Source organism: Balaenoptera borealis, assembly GCF_965194805.1.
Source record: "Balaenoptera borealis genome assembly, contig: HAP1_SCAFFOLD_395, whole genome shotgun sequence".
NCBI lineage: Eukaryota > Metazoa > Chordata > Mammalia > Artiodactyla > Balaenopteridae > Balaenoptera > Balaenoptera borealis.
In genome coordinates, this window is record NW_028123798.1 from 599,264 (window position 1) to 618,314 (window position 19,051).

Here is a 19,051-nt window from a genome sequence, read left to right on the forward strand (position 1 = left end):
CTACATCATGATTTTTAATAGTTACATATCGTTCCATCCTATGACTGTACTCAGTTTTCTATTTTGGGGCACCTAGGGTGCGCTATTTTTTTTTCTTTTAAATATTCCTGTAAACATATGTGTGCATATGTTTATGCATATCTTGACGATATTTATAGAATAGACTTTCTGGGCAAAGGGTATGACTGTTTTAAGGTTTGCAGTAGTACAATGCCTGTTATTAGAGTCTCCACAGTAGTGATGTGGCATAAGAAAACAATAAGTATTCTCTAATGATCGTTACGGAGCCCAAGCTCATATTGCTTGCCGCACAACAGGTCAACAAATCGAGAGACGAGTGGTTGGGGCAAGGAATAGTGACTTTATTCGGAAAACCAGCAGACCGAGAAGATGGTGGGCTAGGGTCCTCAGGTAAGATGGGCTAGAACCATCTTCCCCGAGGTAGAATTCAGGCTTTTTTTATACTAAAAGGGGAGGGAGTGTTGTTAGCTGTTGCAAACTTGGTGTCGGAATCCTTTGTTCTTGTAGCTGTCCACTTAGGTCAGGTCATGCTGTTCCTGTAAACCTCCCAACAAGACAAACGTTATTCTCTGTTCTGCAACTTTTTATCTCTCTATGAATGGAAAAGTGTTACACCTGTAAAGGCCAGAGCCTTGAGAATTGGCTATCCTGTATATTTCAGGCTATAGACAACATTAAGTTGTAGCAAAAACAAAGTACAAAGGTTAAAGTAAAAGAAACAGATCTGATATGGAGTCAGTTTTGTTATTCCCTAGTACATGAGCATACTGATTATCAGGTGTTGTAAATATGCAATAGTCAGTGCAACATGACTGCAAAATAAAATGACAAATACTGCAAAATTTTCAGAATTTAATGAAGTTGATGAAAGTGGTATTAGAAACCTGCTTGAATTTTGCAAAGCCACTGGCCAGGGTGATGCAGCAGCACTGAACTAGTTAATAATTATAAAACTCTGAACATGGACAATGATGATCCAATAAGTGCTTCAAGGGAGTGAGTTTAGGATCAAAGGATTAGGAAGACCCTTAAAATATCAATGAAGACATCATACAGTTTTTGCAAAAAAGGACATTCTTTATGATTGCATTGCAAAAGTTAAACATAAAGGGTGCCACATCATACAAGATTGTGAGAAGGATGTTCCTTTCCTCCCAACTCCAACATTGATTCATTCTTTGTTCTAAGAATTAACAGAGATGCAGTTGTAACGTAAATCTTGTGAAGTATAAGAGAAAATAAATTTATTTCAGTAGTTCTGGCTTGATTTTTATGATAAAATCCCAATCAGACTTTTTCCCCACAATTTACTGTGTAATTTTGGACTTCATTTTAATTAATTTCGATTCACCTTAAGTGGTTGTTTTCTGAGGTACATGATTGTTGATGTAGAAAATCCCAAAGAATTTCCCCCCAAACTCAGAACTATGAAGTGAGTTCAGTAGGGTTTCAGGGTATAACATAAACATACAAAAATCAGTTGTATTTCTTTAGGCTGTATGCTAGCAGTGAACATGTGGACACCAAAATTAGAAATACAGGGACTTCCCTGGTGGCGCAGTGGTTAAAAATCTGTCTGCCAATGCAGGGGACACAGGTTTGATCCCTGGTCCGGGAAGATCCCACACGCCATGGAGCAACTCAGGTCGTGCACCACAACAACTGAGCCTATGCTCTAGAGCCCGAGAGCCACAACTACTGAAGCCCGTGTGCCTAGAGCCCGTGCTCCACAACAAGAGAAGCCACCGCAGTGAGAAGCCTGCGCATCGCAATGAAGAGCAGCCCACGCTCGCTGCAACTAGAGAAAGCCTGCGTGCAGCAACAAAGGCCCAATGCAGCCAAAAAAACAAAAACAAAAACAAAAACAAGAAGTACAATACAATTTACAATTACTTAAAAACAAAAAGAAAGAAAAAGAATTTAGGTGTAAATCTAACAAAACATGTACAGGACTTGTATGCTGGAAACTGTAAAACAAGGAAGACAGAAATTGAAGAGGATCTGAATAAATGGAAAAACATACTTTATTCACGAATTGGAAGAATCAATATAGTAAGCTAATTTTCCCCAAACTGGTAAATAGATTTAATGTAATTCCTATCAAAAATTATAACTCTGGCTTTAAAGTTGGACATACAGTATCTTAATTATTATTTTCCCAAAGCACTATAATTGTAGTATTTCCCCCAATGAAAAATTTTAACAGCTTTATGGGGATATAATTGATGTATAACGAACTGTACATATTTAAAGAGTCTCGACACATGTAGACACTGTGACACCATCATCTGAATCAAGATAATGAACATGTCCATCACCCGCAAAGTTTCCTCCTGGTCCTTTGTAATACATCCTACTGTCCTTCTGTGCCTCCCATAAATCCTGCCTCTCTATCCCTAGGCAACCACTAGTCAGCTTTCAGTCACTATAGATTCATTTTTTTTTCCCTAGAATTTTATATAAATGGAATAATAGAGTCTACACTTTTTTGGTCTGGCTACTTTCCATCAGCATTATTATTTTGAGATCCATCCATGTTTTTGTGTGTGTTAATAGTTTATTTTTATCATTTTTTTAAAAAAAAAATTATTTATTATTTTATTTATTTATTGTTTCTGGCTGCATTTGGTCTTCGTTGCCGCGGGCGGGCTTTTCTCTGGTTGCGGCGAGCTGAGGCTACTCTTCGTTGCGGTGTGCGGGCTTCTTATTGCGGTGGCTTCTCTTGTTGTGGAGCACGGGCTCTAGGTGCGTGGGCTTCAGTAGTTGTGGCTCTCGGGCTCTAGAGCGCAGGCTCAGTAGTTGTGGTGCATGGACTTAGTTGCTCCACGGCATGTGGGATCTTCCTGGACCAGGGCTCGAACCTGTGTCCCCTACATTGGCAGGCGGATTCTTAACCACTGCGCCACCAGGGAAGCCCAATAGTTTATTTTTATCACTTTGTAGTATTACATTATATGGATTTACCACAATGTGTTTATCCATTCACCTGTTAATGGCCATTTGGGTGGTTTTCAGTTTGGGGCTATTACAGATAAATATGCTGTGAATATTTGTGTGGACATACGTTTTCATTTCTCTTGAGTAAATACCTAGAAGTGGAACGACTGGAACAAATGGGTAATTTCTTAACTTTTTAAGAGGCTGCCAAACTATTTTCCAAAATGGTTATGCTGTTTTACATGACCACTAGCTGGTGTGAGAGGTCCAGTACCTCCACCTCTTGGCCAACACTTGGACTTTTAGTCATTGTAATAGGTGTGTTGTGATATCTCATTATGTTTTAATTATTAGTCCCCTAATGATTCATGATGAGCATTTTTCATGTGCTCTGTGTATATCTTCTTTGGTGAAATGTTTGTTTAAATCTTTTGGTTCTTTAAAAATTGGGTGATTTGTTTTCTTTTTAGTGAAGATATAGATTTCTGTATGTATTCTAGACACAAGTCCTTTATCAGGGGTATAATTTGCAAATACTTTTTCTCAGTCGGTGGCTTGTCCTTTCATTCTGTTTAACAGTGTTTTTCAAAGTGCAGAAACTGAATTTTGATGAAATCCAGTTTATCAATTTTTTCTCTCATGGCTTGTGCTTTTGGTGTTGGCATCTAAGAAATCTTTGTGTAAACCAAGGTCACAAAGATTTACTCTTATGTTTACTTCTAGAAGTTTTTGTGATTCTACTTTTGGTTTCCTCTTTGATCCAAAATTTAATTTAGGAGAGTATTTTGAATTTTTTTGTTTTAAACTGTTATTAATTTTAGACATTTTTGCGATTGAGGCCTGTGCAGTTTATACTGTAAAGGAGTGAGGCTGATAGGGGTTGAGAGGCAAGGGAGTGTGGATGGTAGAAGGTGGAAGAGGGACAGGAGTGCATAAAGTACAATTTTTGTCTAGATTGCATTTTTGTTCTAATGCTTCCTCTCTTTCTAGATACCAAACTCCTCATGTTTATACTGAACTAAATCTATCTTGTTTTATCCTTCCTCTTTTCATAAGTCCTTTCTCTCTCTCTCTCTCACCCACTCATCCATCCAATCTGCCAGAAAACCCTATGTGCGCCACCTTCACAGTACATCTAGAATCCATCTGCTTCTCGTCATCTCCCAGTGCCTATCTCTCTGGTCTAAGCCACTGTCATTTTTTATCTTTTATTTTGCAGTAGGCTCCTAACTGGTCTCACAGTTTCGACCTCTGCCCCCTTCAGTGTATTCTCAATGCAGCAGAGTGATTCTTTTTTTTTTTTTTTAAAGACTTATTTATTTATTCATTTTGGCTGTGTTGGGTCTTCTTTGCTGCGCACGGGCTTTCTGTAGTTGCGGCGAGAGGGGGCTACTCTCCCTTGCGGTGCAGAGGCTTCTCATTGCGGTGGCTTCTCTTGTTGTGGAGCACGGGCCCTAGGTGTGAGGGCTTCAGTAGTTGCAGCATGCGGGCTCAGTAGTTGTGGCTTGCAGGCTCTAGAGCACAGGCTTAGTAGTTGTGGTGCATGGGCTTAGTTGCTCCGCGGCATGTGGGATCTTCCAGGACCAGGGCTCGAACCCGTGTCCCCTGCATTGGCAGGCAGATTCTCAACCACTGCACCACCAGGGAAGTCCCCAGAGTGATTCTTTTAAAATGTGTGTTAATATCACTCCTCTGCTCAAAACACTCCAAAGATTTCCCATCTCACTCTGAGTGAAGAAAAAAGTCCTCAGGTGGCCCTGAAGCCCTACATGATCCCTGGGGTCCCAGGTTCCTCTCTTATGCCGTAACTATCTTGCTCATTCTCCTCTAGCCCTGCTGGCCTCCTTCCTGTCCCTGGGACATGCCAAACTGCCCCTGCCTCAGGGCCTTTGCATTTTCTTTTGTTCCCTCTGCCTGGAATACTCTTGCTTCCTTCAGGTCTCAGCTCAAATGTGTTTTTCTTAGAGAGGCCTTGCTTGACTCCTCTCTACATAGTACTAACTGCCTCCCTCTTACTTTTTTTATTTCTCATGAGCACTTACCTGACACATTACGCAGCTTCTTATTTTTTTTGTAGATCTTTTTACAAAAATTTTATGTTGGAGTATAGTTGATTAACAATGATGTGTTAGTTACAGGTGTACAGCAGAGTGATTCACTTATACCCATACAAGTGTCCATTCTTTTTCAAATTCTTTTCCCGTTTAGGTTATTACAGAATACTGAGCCGAGTTCCCTGTGCTATACACTAGGTTCTTGTTGATTATCTACTTTAAATATAGTAGACACAGCTTCTTATTTGTTGACTGCCTTTCTTTCCTTGCAGAATATAAGTTCCCAGAGGGAGGGAACTATGCTTTGTTCACTGCTATTCCCATAGTACTGAGAGCAGGGCCCGGCGCATAGTAGATGCTCAGTAACCACCTGTGGAGTGGGTGCATGAGTGTGTCCTGTCTGAAGGCGTAACCTCAGTGAGTGGTTTCCTTAGTCATTTGTAACAATCTAGAGAGACTTAATAAAATTAAGTCCAGTAAAAGATAATAGTGTGTGTGTGTGTGGTGGAGCTGGAGATGGGAAAGGGGATGCGGGGTGGTGAGGGAGGTACAGATATTGAATGTTCCACAAAGCCATATATAATGTTAGAATAATAATAGCTAGGTGAGAACTGTGTTTGAGAATAAGTAATTTTGGAAGTAAATGAGTCTGGTTCAGTTTATCAGTTCACTGTAGTTTTTATTTATTCAACATGAAGAGAAAAACATCACAAAGCAAGTGACCCAAAATAGCACATTTTGTGCATTTCTTCAGCCCCTTGGCAGCATCAGGCAGATGTGTTCACTCTGCACTGACTTGTGTGTGAATCTTCCGGCTCTTCACCCGCAGCTTGTTGACCTGGGACTCGGCAATGTCAGCCCGTTCCTCGGCCTCCTGCAGCTCGTGCTGGAGCTTGCGGAATTTGGCAAGATTAGCATTGGATTGCTCCTCCTAAGAATAAAGTTGTGAGAGTTAGACTTTGTGGTTCTCATTGCACTTGTCACAAACAGGATTATTTCCTCAACTCAGATATTTCCTTCTTACGGTTTGTTTGTCATATCTGATTTCAAATCCAGACAGAACTTGTAACTTCAGTTACATTTTTTACTCTAAAGAATGAAAGAAGAAATAGTTTTGAAATGGAAGAGACGAGCTCATTATGTCAAACCCATGTATACGTGCAGTCTACTTACGATGTATGGACTGAGTGGAAAGGAGGAAGAGACCCATGTGCGCTCGCTCACAGAGGTTAGACAGTAAATGTAAGGTCAAATTCTGACTTTGGGAAAATCCCAGTTGAAGTGTTTTTGCCATATATTTTAACTCTGGTATACAGAGACGCTGCGGGTGGGGGGATGGGGATAGGAAGAAATTATGCCCTTTGTTGGTTGCACTTACTACCATTCGTGCCTCTCCCTTTCGTGTTCCCTTTTCTTACCTCTTACCCACTACATTGTGTCTGGAAGAGTGGGGAACAACCAGGAAAAGTGAAGCTGGAGAATCTCCCAACACATCCTAATTTGCTACAGCGAATGTGCAGGGATAAGTCCCTGCTGATGACAGTGGTAGTGAGGGAAGGAGTCAGCTGGGGTAAAAGATTTCTGTTTGGCTTTTGGGAACAATTGATTTTGTGCATTTCTAGAGGGAGAGGAATATTTATCATGGTGTTAGATTTTCTGCTGGATATTCTTTGCAGCTATCAAGTAAGGTGGGTTATTTGGAATTTTCTTTTTTTCCCCCAACCCCTACAAATTGCTTAATAATAAAAATATCTCGTCTTGAGGTCTTATTCTATAATTAGGATTTGGGGGTAAATTCATATTTATATCCTCTCTCTTAAAATAAGAATGACATATTCTTACTTGGTCTCTTTCTTTCTCATTAACACATTCTCTTAATATACTTTCTACCCCCAACGAAGTTTCCTTCTTCCCTCAAGGGCTTAAAGATACTTACAGCCTCCTCAGCTTGTCTCTTGTATGATTTCACCTTTGCCTGTAATTTATCTACCAGGTCTTGCAGCCTGAGAACATTCTTGCGGTCTTCCTCAGTCTGGAAGTTTGAAAAAAATGGTCTGCATTGAATCCAACAAAATCAACCCACTACAGGTGGTGAAGTAAATCACTTTGATATGATGGCAGGTGGGCCTGGGGTAAATGTGGTCAACTCTGAGGCTTCCTTCATAGTATTAACAGTAGCCACTCTTGTTAAATGTCCACTGTGTGCAGGCACTATATTGGAGAGTTATACACGTCTCTAATCCTTACCTGCCTACTCTGGTGAGTAGATGTTTTTATTCTATTTTACAGGTGATGAATTAAGGTTGAGAGTGTTAGGTAACCTATCCGAGTTTAAAAAGTAAGAGGCCAAACTAGGACTAATACCAGTTTATCTGTCTTTGAAACCTGTATTCTTTCCTCACTTACACGATTTTCTAAAGGCCTTCCTGATTTTCCTAGCTTAGGAAAGGGTCTGTGATAGGTGATTGTGTCATTTGCCCCTTATGTATATCGAGTTAACATGTAGCTATTTGTGAGTACCACATAGTCACCAGGTTTTCAATTTCCCTTTGTGCAGGAAGTCTGGATATTCTAGAAAGCTCTTCCCCTTACCTGGTAGGTGAGTTCCTTTACTCTTCTCTCGTGTTTCCGCAAACCTTTAACAGCCTCAGCATTACGTTTCTGCTCACTTTCAACCTACCTCTCCTTCAAGCTCACGTACCTACAATCAAGAAAGATACTTATATAGTCAGTCTTGGGGGATGTTAATTAACTCAGGACCTACTGACGATATTGGGTGGCTGTCCCCAGCCACAGGATAAGGATGGGAGTCAATATACAAGAAGAGAGAAGGATCGGGGAGTGCCGTTTTCACTTTCCGGATTCAGAGAGATTGAGAGACCCACCCTGGCCTCCAGCTTCTGGATGTGCTTCTTGCCACCCTTCAGGGCCAGCTGCTCAGCCTCGTCCAGGCGGTGCTGCAGGTCCTTCACCGTCTGCTCCAGGTTCTTCTTCATCCGCTCCAGGTGGGCGCTGGTGTCCTGCTCCTTCTCTGTCAGCTCCTCGGCCATCATGGCCGCCTGGTTAAGTTCACAAGAGGCATCAGTGGGCCACCCACCCCTCCTATGCGGGCACACGGAGGGTGCTGTGAGGCTGGTACTAGGCACGCTGATGCTTTCCTCCTTGCCGCAGCCACCGCTGATGCTGCATGGTTCCCCTCCCACTTTGCCTCTGCTGAGGCTCCGTCTCCTTCCGTCTCTCCGGGAAGCCACCACTGACTGAATGCAGGGGTGAGGAGAGGAAACCTACTTGCAGGTCCCAAAGGGGCGGCGTAGAAGCCCCTTTCTTATCTCCAGACAGCATCTCTGATAAGAAAGAATGGAGCGCACATCCGTGACATCCTTCTTGGCCTTCTCCTCTGCATTTTTGGACTCCTGGATAGACTTCTCCACCTCTGCCTGGCATTGGGCTATGTCAGCTTCCAGTTTTTTCTTGGTATTTATCAGGCACGTGTTCTACAAGAAAAATTAGATAAGAGGTTCGGGCTACATTTGGACACTTACAACGATTGGAAGGGAGAGGGTTGGGTGGGGAAAGAAGTCAAGCTCGAGAACGCTCCATTTCTTATTTTTCACACAGGTGAAAAAAAATTAAAAAGACTTTCATTTTTGATAGACAGATATCCCAAAACAGGCCCGAGAATTGTACATAAAAGAATTGAGTAAATGATAAATGTGGACATTCAAATACTTGAGGAAGGATAAATTATTTAGTTAAAGGTGCTGGAACAAGGAAATGGTTGACATAACTATGTGAAATGAAAAATAATTCTCATGATCAAAACATTGTACAGAGTTGTTAGGATGATGACAAACGAGGAAACATTTGCAATGTGCATTACTGAAAAAATAGTTCCTTCCTTAATATGTAAAAAAGGCAAATCATTAAGAAAAAAGGGCAAAAGTACAAATAGCTAAGACACACCAGAAGAAATACAAATAGCCAACAAATACGACAAAATGTTCCACCTCATTAGTAATCAAAGAAATAAGAATTTTTAAAATGAGGCATTTTCAACCATAAAATCGGTGAAGATTAAAAAAAAAAATAATAGCTAAGCACTCTCACTTATTTTCCCCATGGGAGTAAAAATTGGGACAACTTTGTTAAAGACCAATTTACAACATATCATAAATGTCTTTGCTGTTTTGACCATGAATATATACTTCCAGGAATTTACTGACTTTTAGGAATATTAAGGAAATAGTAATCATGGATATATGTGAAAATTTAGTTATGAAGAAGTTAGTCATACAATCTTCTAATCATAAAAATTTTTATTGGGAACAGTCTAAAAATATCCAACCGTAGAAGACTGATTAAATAAATGTGCCATAATACACAACTAAAATGGACTGCTTTTCTGCCATTAAAAAACTGTATCATAGAAAACTATTTTAAAATATGGAAATATGTTCACAAGACGTTGTTAAATGAAAAAAAGTTGCAAAAGGATTGATCACGTTTACAAAAAATATCATATTTATGTATAGACACAAGAGCCTAGAATAGGAGATCCCAAAATGCTAACAATATGGTTGGTATTCTTCTAGTTTTTTGGCTAATTCAAAAAATAGTTTTTAAAGCAAGGAATTTTGGGGGAATTCCCTGGCAGTCCAGTGATTAGGGCTTTGTGTTTCCACCGCGCGGGGCGCGGGTTCAATCTCTGGTTGGGGAACTAAGATCCCGTATGCCATGTGGTGTGGTCCAAAAAAATAAGAAATGAAACAAGGAATTCTTGAACTTTCCTAAAAGTAATTATTTCAAAAGACAATCCTAATTTTCTAAGCTTGCAGCTTAAATGTTACTGCCTCTGTGAAGCCTTTTCCAGCCCTTTTATGCAATAATTTGTCATGCCTTGCTCTGATTTCCCCATGATCTTTTATCTTCAGATAAAAGAAAGCTCAGCAATCTGTCCATCTAGAGACCAAGTTATTCCAAGAACTAGGCCTAATGAAAGTTTGTCTTGACCGCTAGCCTGGAAGGAGCGGTGGGAACTCCTCTCCATCAAGCCTGGGTCCTACCTGCCTCCAGGGTGGACCCAGAGTGGAGTGAGGACGGACACACGTGGGAGTGAAGGAGCTGCACGCGGTCGCTGTCCTCCAGCAGCTTGTGCTTCGCCAGCTTGCGGGTGCGCTCCGTCCGTGCCACGGCCACTTTCCTCTCCTCCGGCTCCTCCAGCAAGAGGCCATTCCTGCGCTCCACGAGGGCCAGCTGCTCCTTGTGGTACTCGCTGCTCCTCAGGGTGTCATCCAGATGCAACTGGGAGTCGTTCACGAGAAACCAGTGGTGAGACCGGAGCCCAGGGCAGGCTGAGGTCCCGCCAGGTCCTCCAGGGGCTGTGCACTCACCTTGAGCTGGCTCTGGACTGAGCACAGGTATTTCTGGGTCTCTGCCACCTGGCGGTTGGAGTGGCCCAGCTGAATCTCCATCTCACTGAGGTCTCTCTCCATCTTCTTCTTCAGCCTCAGAGCAACATTCCGGCTCCAGATCTCAGCATCCAGCACGCTTTGCATGGCTTTTGCTGCCCGCTGGCTGTTTCTTTTCAGCTGCTCGATTTCTTCTTCCTTCTCAGTGATCTTGCGGTCAAGCTCAGATTTCAGCTGGTTCAACTCTAGCTGGACACGCAAAATCTTGCCCTCTTCATGCTTCAAGGAACCCTGATAAAAGTAAAGGAGTGATTGGGATTGCCGGGGGCAGCCACCTTCTTGAATGAGGTTTTTCATCCCCATTAGGATAAAAAGGGTATTATTAGGCTCATTTTACAAATAAATAGAACAGTACTCAAAAAGATCAAACAGTTTGCTCCCAAATTGTTACTAGTAATGAAACTAGAATTGAAGCTTTGTTGTTAACAATCTTATGTCTTGAGAAGGACAGAGCATCGTTTTCAATTAATAAAAATTTTGATTACTGTGTCTTTTTAAATAGTGACCATAAGTCAGGAGCCAACCTCTGCTCAAAAAAGACAGAGAAAGACAGAGGAATTGCTCTCCTGTTATCCTGCATAGTGCAAATTTCCCTAGACCCTCTTAAGCATCCGCCCCTCACTGGCCACAGCTGGTGATAGCATCAGGATCCTGCACTCTTTGGACCACACAGAATTCCCAGCAGCCAAAGATGACCTTGTATAACTCTCTGTTAAAACTAAGGGATTCTGAGCTGGCTCTCAGGATGTTTGGTGATTGAGTTCTTGCTTTCTGAGAGGAAGACGTTGAGGACATAATGAACAAGTTTATTTATTCAATAGGAGAAATACGATGGACTAGAGAACACTCATGAGGCGAGGCAGCAGAGAGCAGCTGGTCCCCCCCAGGGTGGGGGTGCGGCTGGATTCTTCCCATTGGAGCCCCAGTGCCTCCTGCAGGAAGGGCCCCTGGGGTGGTCTAGTCCCCTTCCTCAGCGCCCCGCCCTCCTTCACTTCTCAGACAAGTGCCTCCACCTCTTCCAGGGCAGCCTGGAGGTCTGACTTTTCTTGCTGCACTCGCTTCCTGGTCTTCTCCAATTCCTGAAGATTCTTGCTCATTTCCGCAATCTGCATGGTTAAGTCGGAAATCTCTTCTGCAAAGCACAGGCTTGATTTAGGCTGTTTTCACAGGCTCTGTCTGATAGCACCGGCATTTGCCAGGGAATTTGGGGATTGGTGATTCATTCATGACCTTCATATAGGAGAGGACAAAGACAGGGAAACCTTTCGGGGGAGGTGTCGACAAGACACAGGTGTGTGGCCTCACCTGAAGATGCAGAGGGAGGAACAACAGAACACCTGTATGACCCTGAACCTTCACACGGTACACAAAAGGGTCACAGAGAGGACCGGGGGAGACTACTGTGGAGAAAACACATAGAATCATGGTCTCAGCAATAGAAGGGGCTTTAGAGGGCATTGGGTCTGGTCTAGTTTTGTAGGACAGCGGTCTGAGATCCTAAGGGATCTAGTGACAGGATCAAGGACACAAAGCCATGTAGAGACAGAATCCATGGAAGATATGTTCTGTAGAAGAGCACGGAGCTTAGCAGCCCAGCGAACCCTCTGTTCTCGAGAACAAGGCTTGACTGTGACTATGCCTTACATTGGGGAAGTTTGGGTCCCAGGGTAAAGTGAATAGATGTGAGGATTTTGTGGGGAATCGGGAAGGAGGAGGCTGTGGCCAAATGGGGGAGTGGTGGCCAGAAGAGAAGGGGGGCTGTCACACACCTGTGATAGGGAGAGAGCTGGGGGCTGTCACACCCCTGTGACGGGAAGACAGCTGGGGGCTGTGACATACCTGTGATGGGGAGACAGTTGGGGGCAGTCACATACCTGTGATGTAGAGACGACTGGGGGCTGTCACATACCTGTGATGGGGAGAGAGTTGGGGGCTGTCAGGCACCTGTGGTGCAGAGACAGCTGGGGGCTGTCACATACCTGTGATTGGGAGACAGCTGGGGGCTGTGACTCACCGGTGATGGGGAGAGAGATGGGGACTGCCACCTACCTGTGATGGGGAGAGAGCTGGGGGCTGTCACGCACCTGTGATGTGGAGACAGCTTGGGGTTGTCACATACCAGTGATGGGTAGAGAGCTGAGGGCTGTCAACCAGATGAGAAGGGGAGAGGGCTGGGGGCTGTCACACACCTGTGATATGGAGACAGGTGGGGACGGTCACACACCTGTGATGTGGAGACAGCTGGGGGCTGTCACATACCTGTGATGGGGAGAAAGTTGGGGGTTGTCAGGGACCTGTGACGCGGAGACAGATGGGGCCTGTCACATACCTTTGATGGGGAGACAGCTGGGGGCTGTCACATACTTATGATGGGGAGAGAGTTGGGGGCTGTCAGGCACCTATGATACGGAGAGAGCTGGGGGCTGTCACATACCTGTGATACGGAGACAGCTGGGGGCTGTCACTCACCTGTGATGGGGAGAGACCTGGGGGCTGTCACACAGCTGTGATGGGGAAAGAGATGGGGACTGTCAAACACCTGTGATGGGGAGAGACCTGGGGGCTGTCACATACCTGTGATGCGGAGACAGCTGGTGTCTTTCAGATACCTGTGAAGTGGAGACAGTTGGGGGCTGACACATACCTGTGATGGGGAGAAAGTTGGGGGCTGTCAGGCACCTGTGACGAGGAGAGAGCTGAGGGCTGTCACATACCTGTGATGGGGAGAAAGCAGGGGGCTGTCACTCACTTGTGATAGGGAGAGACCTGGGGGCAGTCGCACACCTGTGATGGGAGAGAGCTGGGGGCTGTCACTCACCTGTGCTGGGGAGAGAGCAGGGGGCTGTCACACACCTCTGATGGTGAGAGAGGTGGGGACTGTCAAACACCTGTGATGGGAAGAGAGCTAGTGGTTGTCACATACCTGTGATGTGGAGACAATGGGGGCTGTCACATACCTGTGATGGGGAGAAAGTTGGGGGCTGTCAGGCTCCTGTGATGCGGAGACAGCTGGGGGCTGTCAGGTACCTGTGATGGGGAGAGACCTGGTTGTTGTCACTCACCTGTGATGTGGAGAGAGCAGGGGGCTGTCACACACCTGTGATGGGGAGAGAGATGGGGACTGTCACATACCTGAGTCCCTGAGACAGTTGGGGGTTGTCACATACCTGTGATGGGGAGAGAGCTGGAGGCTGCCACTCACCTGTGATGGGGAGGGAACTGGGGGCTGTCACTCACCTGTAATGGGGAGAGAGAGGGGGTCTCTCACTCACCAGGGATGGGGAGAGAGCTGGGTGCTGTCACCCACCTGTGAATGGAAGAGAGCTGGGCATTGTCACGCACCTGTGATATGGAGACAACTGGGGAAGGTCACACACCTGTGATGGGGAGAGAGCTTGGGGTTGTCACATAACAGTTATGTGGAGAGAGCTGGGGGCTGTCACCTATAATGGGGAGACAGCTGGGGGCTGTCATATACCTGTGATGTGGAGACAGCTGGGGCCTGTCATATACCTGTGATGGGGAGAGAGCTGTGGGCTGTCACTCACCTGTGATGGGGAGAGTGCTGTGGGCTGTCACATACCTGTGAGGCGGAGACAGCTGGGGGTTTTCACAAACCTGTGATAGGGAGAGAGTTGGGGCCTGTCTGGCACCTGTGATGCGGAGACCGCTGGGGGCTGTCACATACCTGTGATGGGGAGAGAGCTGGAGCCTGTGAGACACCTGTGATGAGGAGAGATTTTGGGGCTGTCACTCACCTGTGATGGGGAGAGAGCTGGCGTCTGTCACACACTTGTGATGGGGAGAGAGATGGGGACTGTCACATACCTGTGATGTGGAGACAGCTGGGCGCTGTCACATACCTGTAATGTGAAGAGAGCTGGGGGCTGTCACTCATCTGTAATGGGGAGAGAGATGGGAGCTGTCACACACCTGTGTTGCGGAGAGAGCTGGGGACTGTCACTCACCTGTAATGGGGAAAGAGCTGGGGTCTGTCACTCACCTGTGATGGGGAGGGAGCTGGGGACTGTCAAACACCTATGATGGGGAGAGACCTGGGGGCTGTCCCATACCTGTGATTGGGAGAGTGATGGGGACTGTCACATACCTGTGATGCTGAGGCAGCTGGGGCTGTCACATACCTGTGATGTGGAGAGAGCTGGGGGCTGTTATTCACCTGTGATGGGAAGAGAGCTGGGGGCTGTCAATCACCTGTGATGTGGAGAGAGCTGGAGACTGTCAAACACCTATGATGGGGAGAGAGCTGGGGGCTGTCACATACCTGTGATGGGGAGAGAGCTGGGGTCTGTCATTCACCTGTGATCGGGAGAGGACTTGTTTCTGTCACCCACCTGTGAAGGGGAGAGACCTGGGGGCTTTCACGCACCTGTGGTATGGAGACAGCTGGGGACGGTCACACACCTGTGATGGAGAGAGAGCTTGGCGCTGTCAAATACCTGTGATGTGGAGGCAGCTGGGGGCTATCATATACCTGTAATGGGGAGAGAGCTGAGGGCAGTAACATACCTGTGATGTGGAGACAGCTGGGGGCTGTCACATACCTATGATCGGGAGAGAGTTGGGGGCTGTCAGGCACCTGTGATGAAGAGAGAGCTTGGGACTATCACATACTTGTGATGGAGAGACCTCTGGGTGCCGTCACTCACCTGTGATGGGGAGAAGGCTGGGGGTTGTCACACACATGTAATGGGGAGAGAGATGGGGACTGTCACATACCTGTGATGATGAGACAGCTGTGTGCTGTCACATAGCTGTGATGCGGAGAGAGCTGGGAGCTGTCACACACCTGTGCAGGGGAGAGATCTGGGGGTGTCACACACCTGTGATGGGGAGAGGGATGGGGGCTGTGAAACACCTGTGATGGTAAGAGAGCTGGAGGCTGTCATATACCTGTGATGGGGAGACACCTGGAGGCTGTCACTCACCTGTGATGGGGAGAAAGCTGGGGTCTGTCTCATACGTGGGATGTGGAGACAGTTGAGTGCTGTCACATACCTGAGATAGGGAGCGAGCTGGGGGTTGTCACATACCTGTGATGGGGAGAGAGCTGGGGGTTGTCACATACCTGAGATGGGGAGAGTTGGGGCCTGTCAGGCACATGTGATGCGGAGACAGCTGTGGGCTGTCACATACCTGTGATGCGTAGAGAATTGAGGGCTGTCCAGCACTTGTGATGCGAAAAAATCAGGGGGCCGTCACATACCTGTAATGTGGAGACATGTGGGAGCTATCACATACTTGTTATGGGGAGAGAGTTGAGGGATGTCAGGCACCTGAGATGCGGGGACAGCTGGGGGCTGTCATATACCTGTGATGGGGAGAGAGCTGGGGGTTTACAATCACCTGAGATGGGGAGAGAGCTGGGATCTCTTACTCACCTGAAATGGGGAGAGAGCTGGGGTCTGTCACACACCTGTAATGGGGAAAGCGATGGGGACTCTCAAACTCCTGTGATGGGGAGAGACCTTGGGGCTGTCAGATACCTGTGATGCGGAGACAGCTGGTGTCTTTCACATACCTGTGATGTGGAGATAGCTGGGGGTTGACACATACCTGTGATGGGAAGAAAGTTGGTGGCTGTCACACACCTGTGAATGGGAGAGAGCTGGGCGTTGTCACTCACCTGAGATATGGAGACACCTGGGGACGGTCACACACCTGTGATGGAGAGAGAGCTGGGGTCTGTCACCAACTTGTGAAGGGCAGAGAGCTGGGGGCTTTCACACACCTGTGATATGGAGACAGCTGGGGGCTGTCACATACCTGTGATGCGGAGACAGCTATTTGCTGTCTCATACTTGTGATGTGGAGACACCTTGGGGCTGTCACATACCTGTGATGGGGAGAGAGCTAGGGGCTGTCACTCACCTGTGATGGGGAGAGAGATGTGGGCTGTCACACACCTGTGATGGGGAGAGAGATGGGAACTGTCAAACACCAGTGATGGGAAGAGAGGTGGGGGCTGACAAATACCTGTGATGTGGAGACTGCTGGGGCCTTTCACATACATGTGATGGGGACAGAGTTGGGGGTTCTCAGGCACCTGTGATGAAGAGACAGCTGGGAGCTGTCACAAACCTGTGATGGGGAGAGAACTGGGGGCTGTCACTCACCTGTGATGGGGAGAGAGCTGGGGGCTGTCACTCACCTGTAATGAGGAGAGAGATGGGGGCTGCCTCTCACCTGTGATAGGGAGAGAGCTGGGGGCTGTCACCCACCTGTGAACGGGAGAGAGCTGAGCGTTGTCACTCACCTGTGATATGGAGACAGCTGGGGACGGTCAAACACCTATGATGGGGAGAGAGTTTGGGGTTGTCACATACCTGTGATATGGAGAGAGCTGTGGTCTATCACATACCTATAATGGGGAGACAGTTGGGGTCTGTGACATACCTGTGATGGGGAGAGAGTTGGAGGCTGTCACGCACCTGTGAGGCGGAGACAGCTGTGGATTGTCACATACCTATCATGGGGAGAGAGCTGGGGCAGTCTCTCCCCTGTGATGGGGAGAGAGCTGGGGGCTGTCACATACCTGTGATTCGGAGAGAGCTGGTGGCTGTCACATACCTGTGATGTGGAGTCAGGTGGCGGCTGTAACATTCCAGTGATGGGGAGAGAGCTGGGGGCTTTTACTCACCCTGTGGTTGGAAGAGAGATGGGGGCTGTCATTCACCTGTGATGGGGAGAGAGCTGGGGTCTGTCACATATCTGTGATGGGGACAGAGCTGGGGGCTGTCACATACCTGGAATGGGGAGAGAGTTAGGGATTGTCACATAGTTGTAATGCTGAGACAGCTGAGGGATGTCACACACTGGTGATGGGGGGAGAGATGGGGGCTGTCACTCACCTGTAATGGGGAGAGAGCTGTGGGCTGTCACACACCTGTGATGGGGAGAGAGATGGGGGCTGTCACATACCTGTGATTGGCAGAGAGTTGGGGGCTGTCGATCACCAGTGATGCGGAGTCAACTGCGGGCTCTCACATACCTGTGATCTGGAGAGAGTTGTGGGCTTTCATTAACCTGTTATAGAGAGAGAGCTCGGGTCTCTCACACACCTGTAATGGGGAGATAGCAGGGGGCTGTCTCTCACCTGTGATGGGGAGAGAGCTGTGGCATGTCTCTCACCTGTGATGGGGAGAGAGCTGGGGGCTGTCACACACCTGGAAGGGGAGAGAGATGGGGACTGTCAAACACCTGTGATGGGGAGAGAGCTGGGACTCACACATACTTGTGATGCGGAGACATGTAGTGGCTGTCACATACCTGTGATGTGGAGATACTGGTGTCTGTCACATACCTGTGATGGGGAGAGTGTTGGGGGCTGTCAGGCACCTATGATGTGGAGACACCTGGTGGCTGTCACATACCTGTGATGGGGAAAGAACTGAGGGCTTACAATGACCTGTGATGGGGAGAGAGCTGGGATCTCTTACTCACCTGAAATGGGGAGAGAGCTGGGGTCTGTCACACACCTGTGATGGGGAAAGAGATGGGGACTGTCAAACACCTGTGATGGGGAGAGACCTGGGGTCTGTAAGATACCTGTGATGCAGAGACTACTGGTGTCTTTCACATACCTGTGATGTAGAGACGACTGGGGATTGACACATACCTGTGATGGGGAGAAAGCTGGGACCTATCACTCACCTGTGATGGGGAGAGAGCTGGGGTCTTTCGCACACCAGTGATGGGGAGAGAGCTGGGGGTTGTCACTCACCTGTGATGGGGAGAGAGCTGGGGCTCACACATACCTGTGATGCGTAGACAGCTAGTGGTTGTCACATACCTGTGATGTAGAGACAATGGGCGTTCTGACATACCTATGATGGGGAGAGAGGTGGGGGCTGTTAGGCTCCTGTGATGTGGAGACAGCTGGGGGCTCTCAAATACCTGTGATGGGGAGAGAGCTGGGAGCTGTCACTCACCTGTGATGGGGAGAGAGCTGGTGGCTGTCACACACCTGTGAATGGGAGAGAGCTGGGCATTGTCACTCACCTGTGATATGGAGACACCTGGGGACGGTCACACACCTGTGATGGGGAGAGAGCTGGGAGCTGTCACTCACTTTTGATGGGGAGAGAGATGGGTGCTGTCATATACATGTGGTGGAGCGAGAGCTGTGGGCCGTCACCCACCTGTGAAAGGGAGAGAGCTGGGGGCTTTCACGCACCTCTGTTATGGAGACAGCTGGGGACGGTCACACACCTGTGAAGGGGAGAGAGCTGGGGAATGTCACACACCTGTGATGGGAAGGGAGCTTGGGGCTGTCACTCACTTGTGAAGGGGAAAGAGATGGGGACTGTCAAACACCTATGACGGGGAGAGATCTGGGAGCTGTCAGATACCTGTGATGCAGAGAAAGCTGGGGGTTGACACATACCTGTGATGGGGAGACAGCTGGGGGCCGTCACTCACCTGTGATGGGGAGAGAGCTTGGGGCTCTCACTCACTTGTGATGTGGAGAGAGCTGGGGGCTATCACTCACCTGTAATGGGGAGGGAGATGGGGGCTCTCACTCATCTGTGATGGAGAGAGAGCTGGGTGCTG

The 19,051-nt window shown here is 47.3% G+C and overlaps 1 protein-coding gene and 1 pseudogene across 3 annotated transcripts; both read right to left on the reverse strand.

Moving 5' to 3' along the window:
- Positions 1 to 5,617: 5,617 nt before the first annotated feature.
- Positions 5,618 to 8,593, reverse strand: LOC309621402 (myosin-8-like). Of its 2 annotated transcripts, XM_082408902.1 has the most exons (5): positions 8,301 to 8,593; positions 7,898 to 8,071; positions 7,605 to 7,713; positions 6,949 to 7,044; positions 5,618 to 5,943 (listed from the first exon to the last, which is right to left on the reverse strand). In XM_082408902.1, the coding sequence occupies exons 1-3, from the start codon at positions 8,454 to 8,456 to the stop codon at positions 7,684 to 7,686; spliced, it is 360 nt and encodes a 119-aa protein (XP_082265028.1). In that variant the 5' UTR covers positions 8,457 to 8,593; the 3' UTR covers positions 5,618 to 5,943; positions 6,949 to 7,044; positions 7,605 to 7,683. The 2 variants fall into 2 exon arrangements, with proteins under 2 accessions (XP_082265028.1, XP_082265029.1); XM_082408903.1 differs by lacking the exon at positions 6,949 to 7,044.
- Positions 8,594 to 10,058: 1,465 nt separating this feature from the next.
- On the reverse strand, positions 10,059 to 11,903 carry LOC309621405 (myosin-13 pseudogene; annotated as a pseudogene). Its single transcript has 4 exons — positions 11,786 to 11,903; positions 11,488 to 11,612; positions 10,403 to 10,711; positions 10,059 to 10,313 (listed from the first exon to the last, which is right to left on the reverse strand). The product of its transcript is annotated as a myosin-13 pseudogene (transcript).
- Positions 11,904 to 19,051: the final 7,148 nt, after the last annotated feature.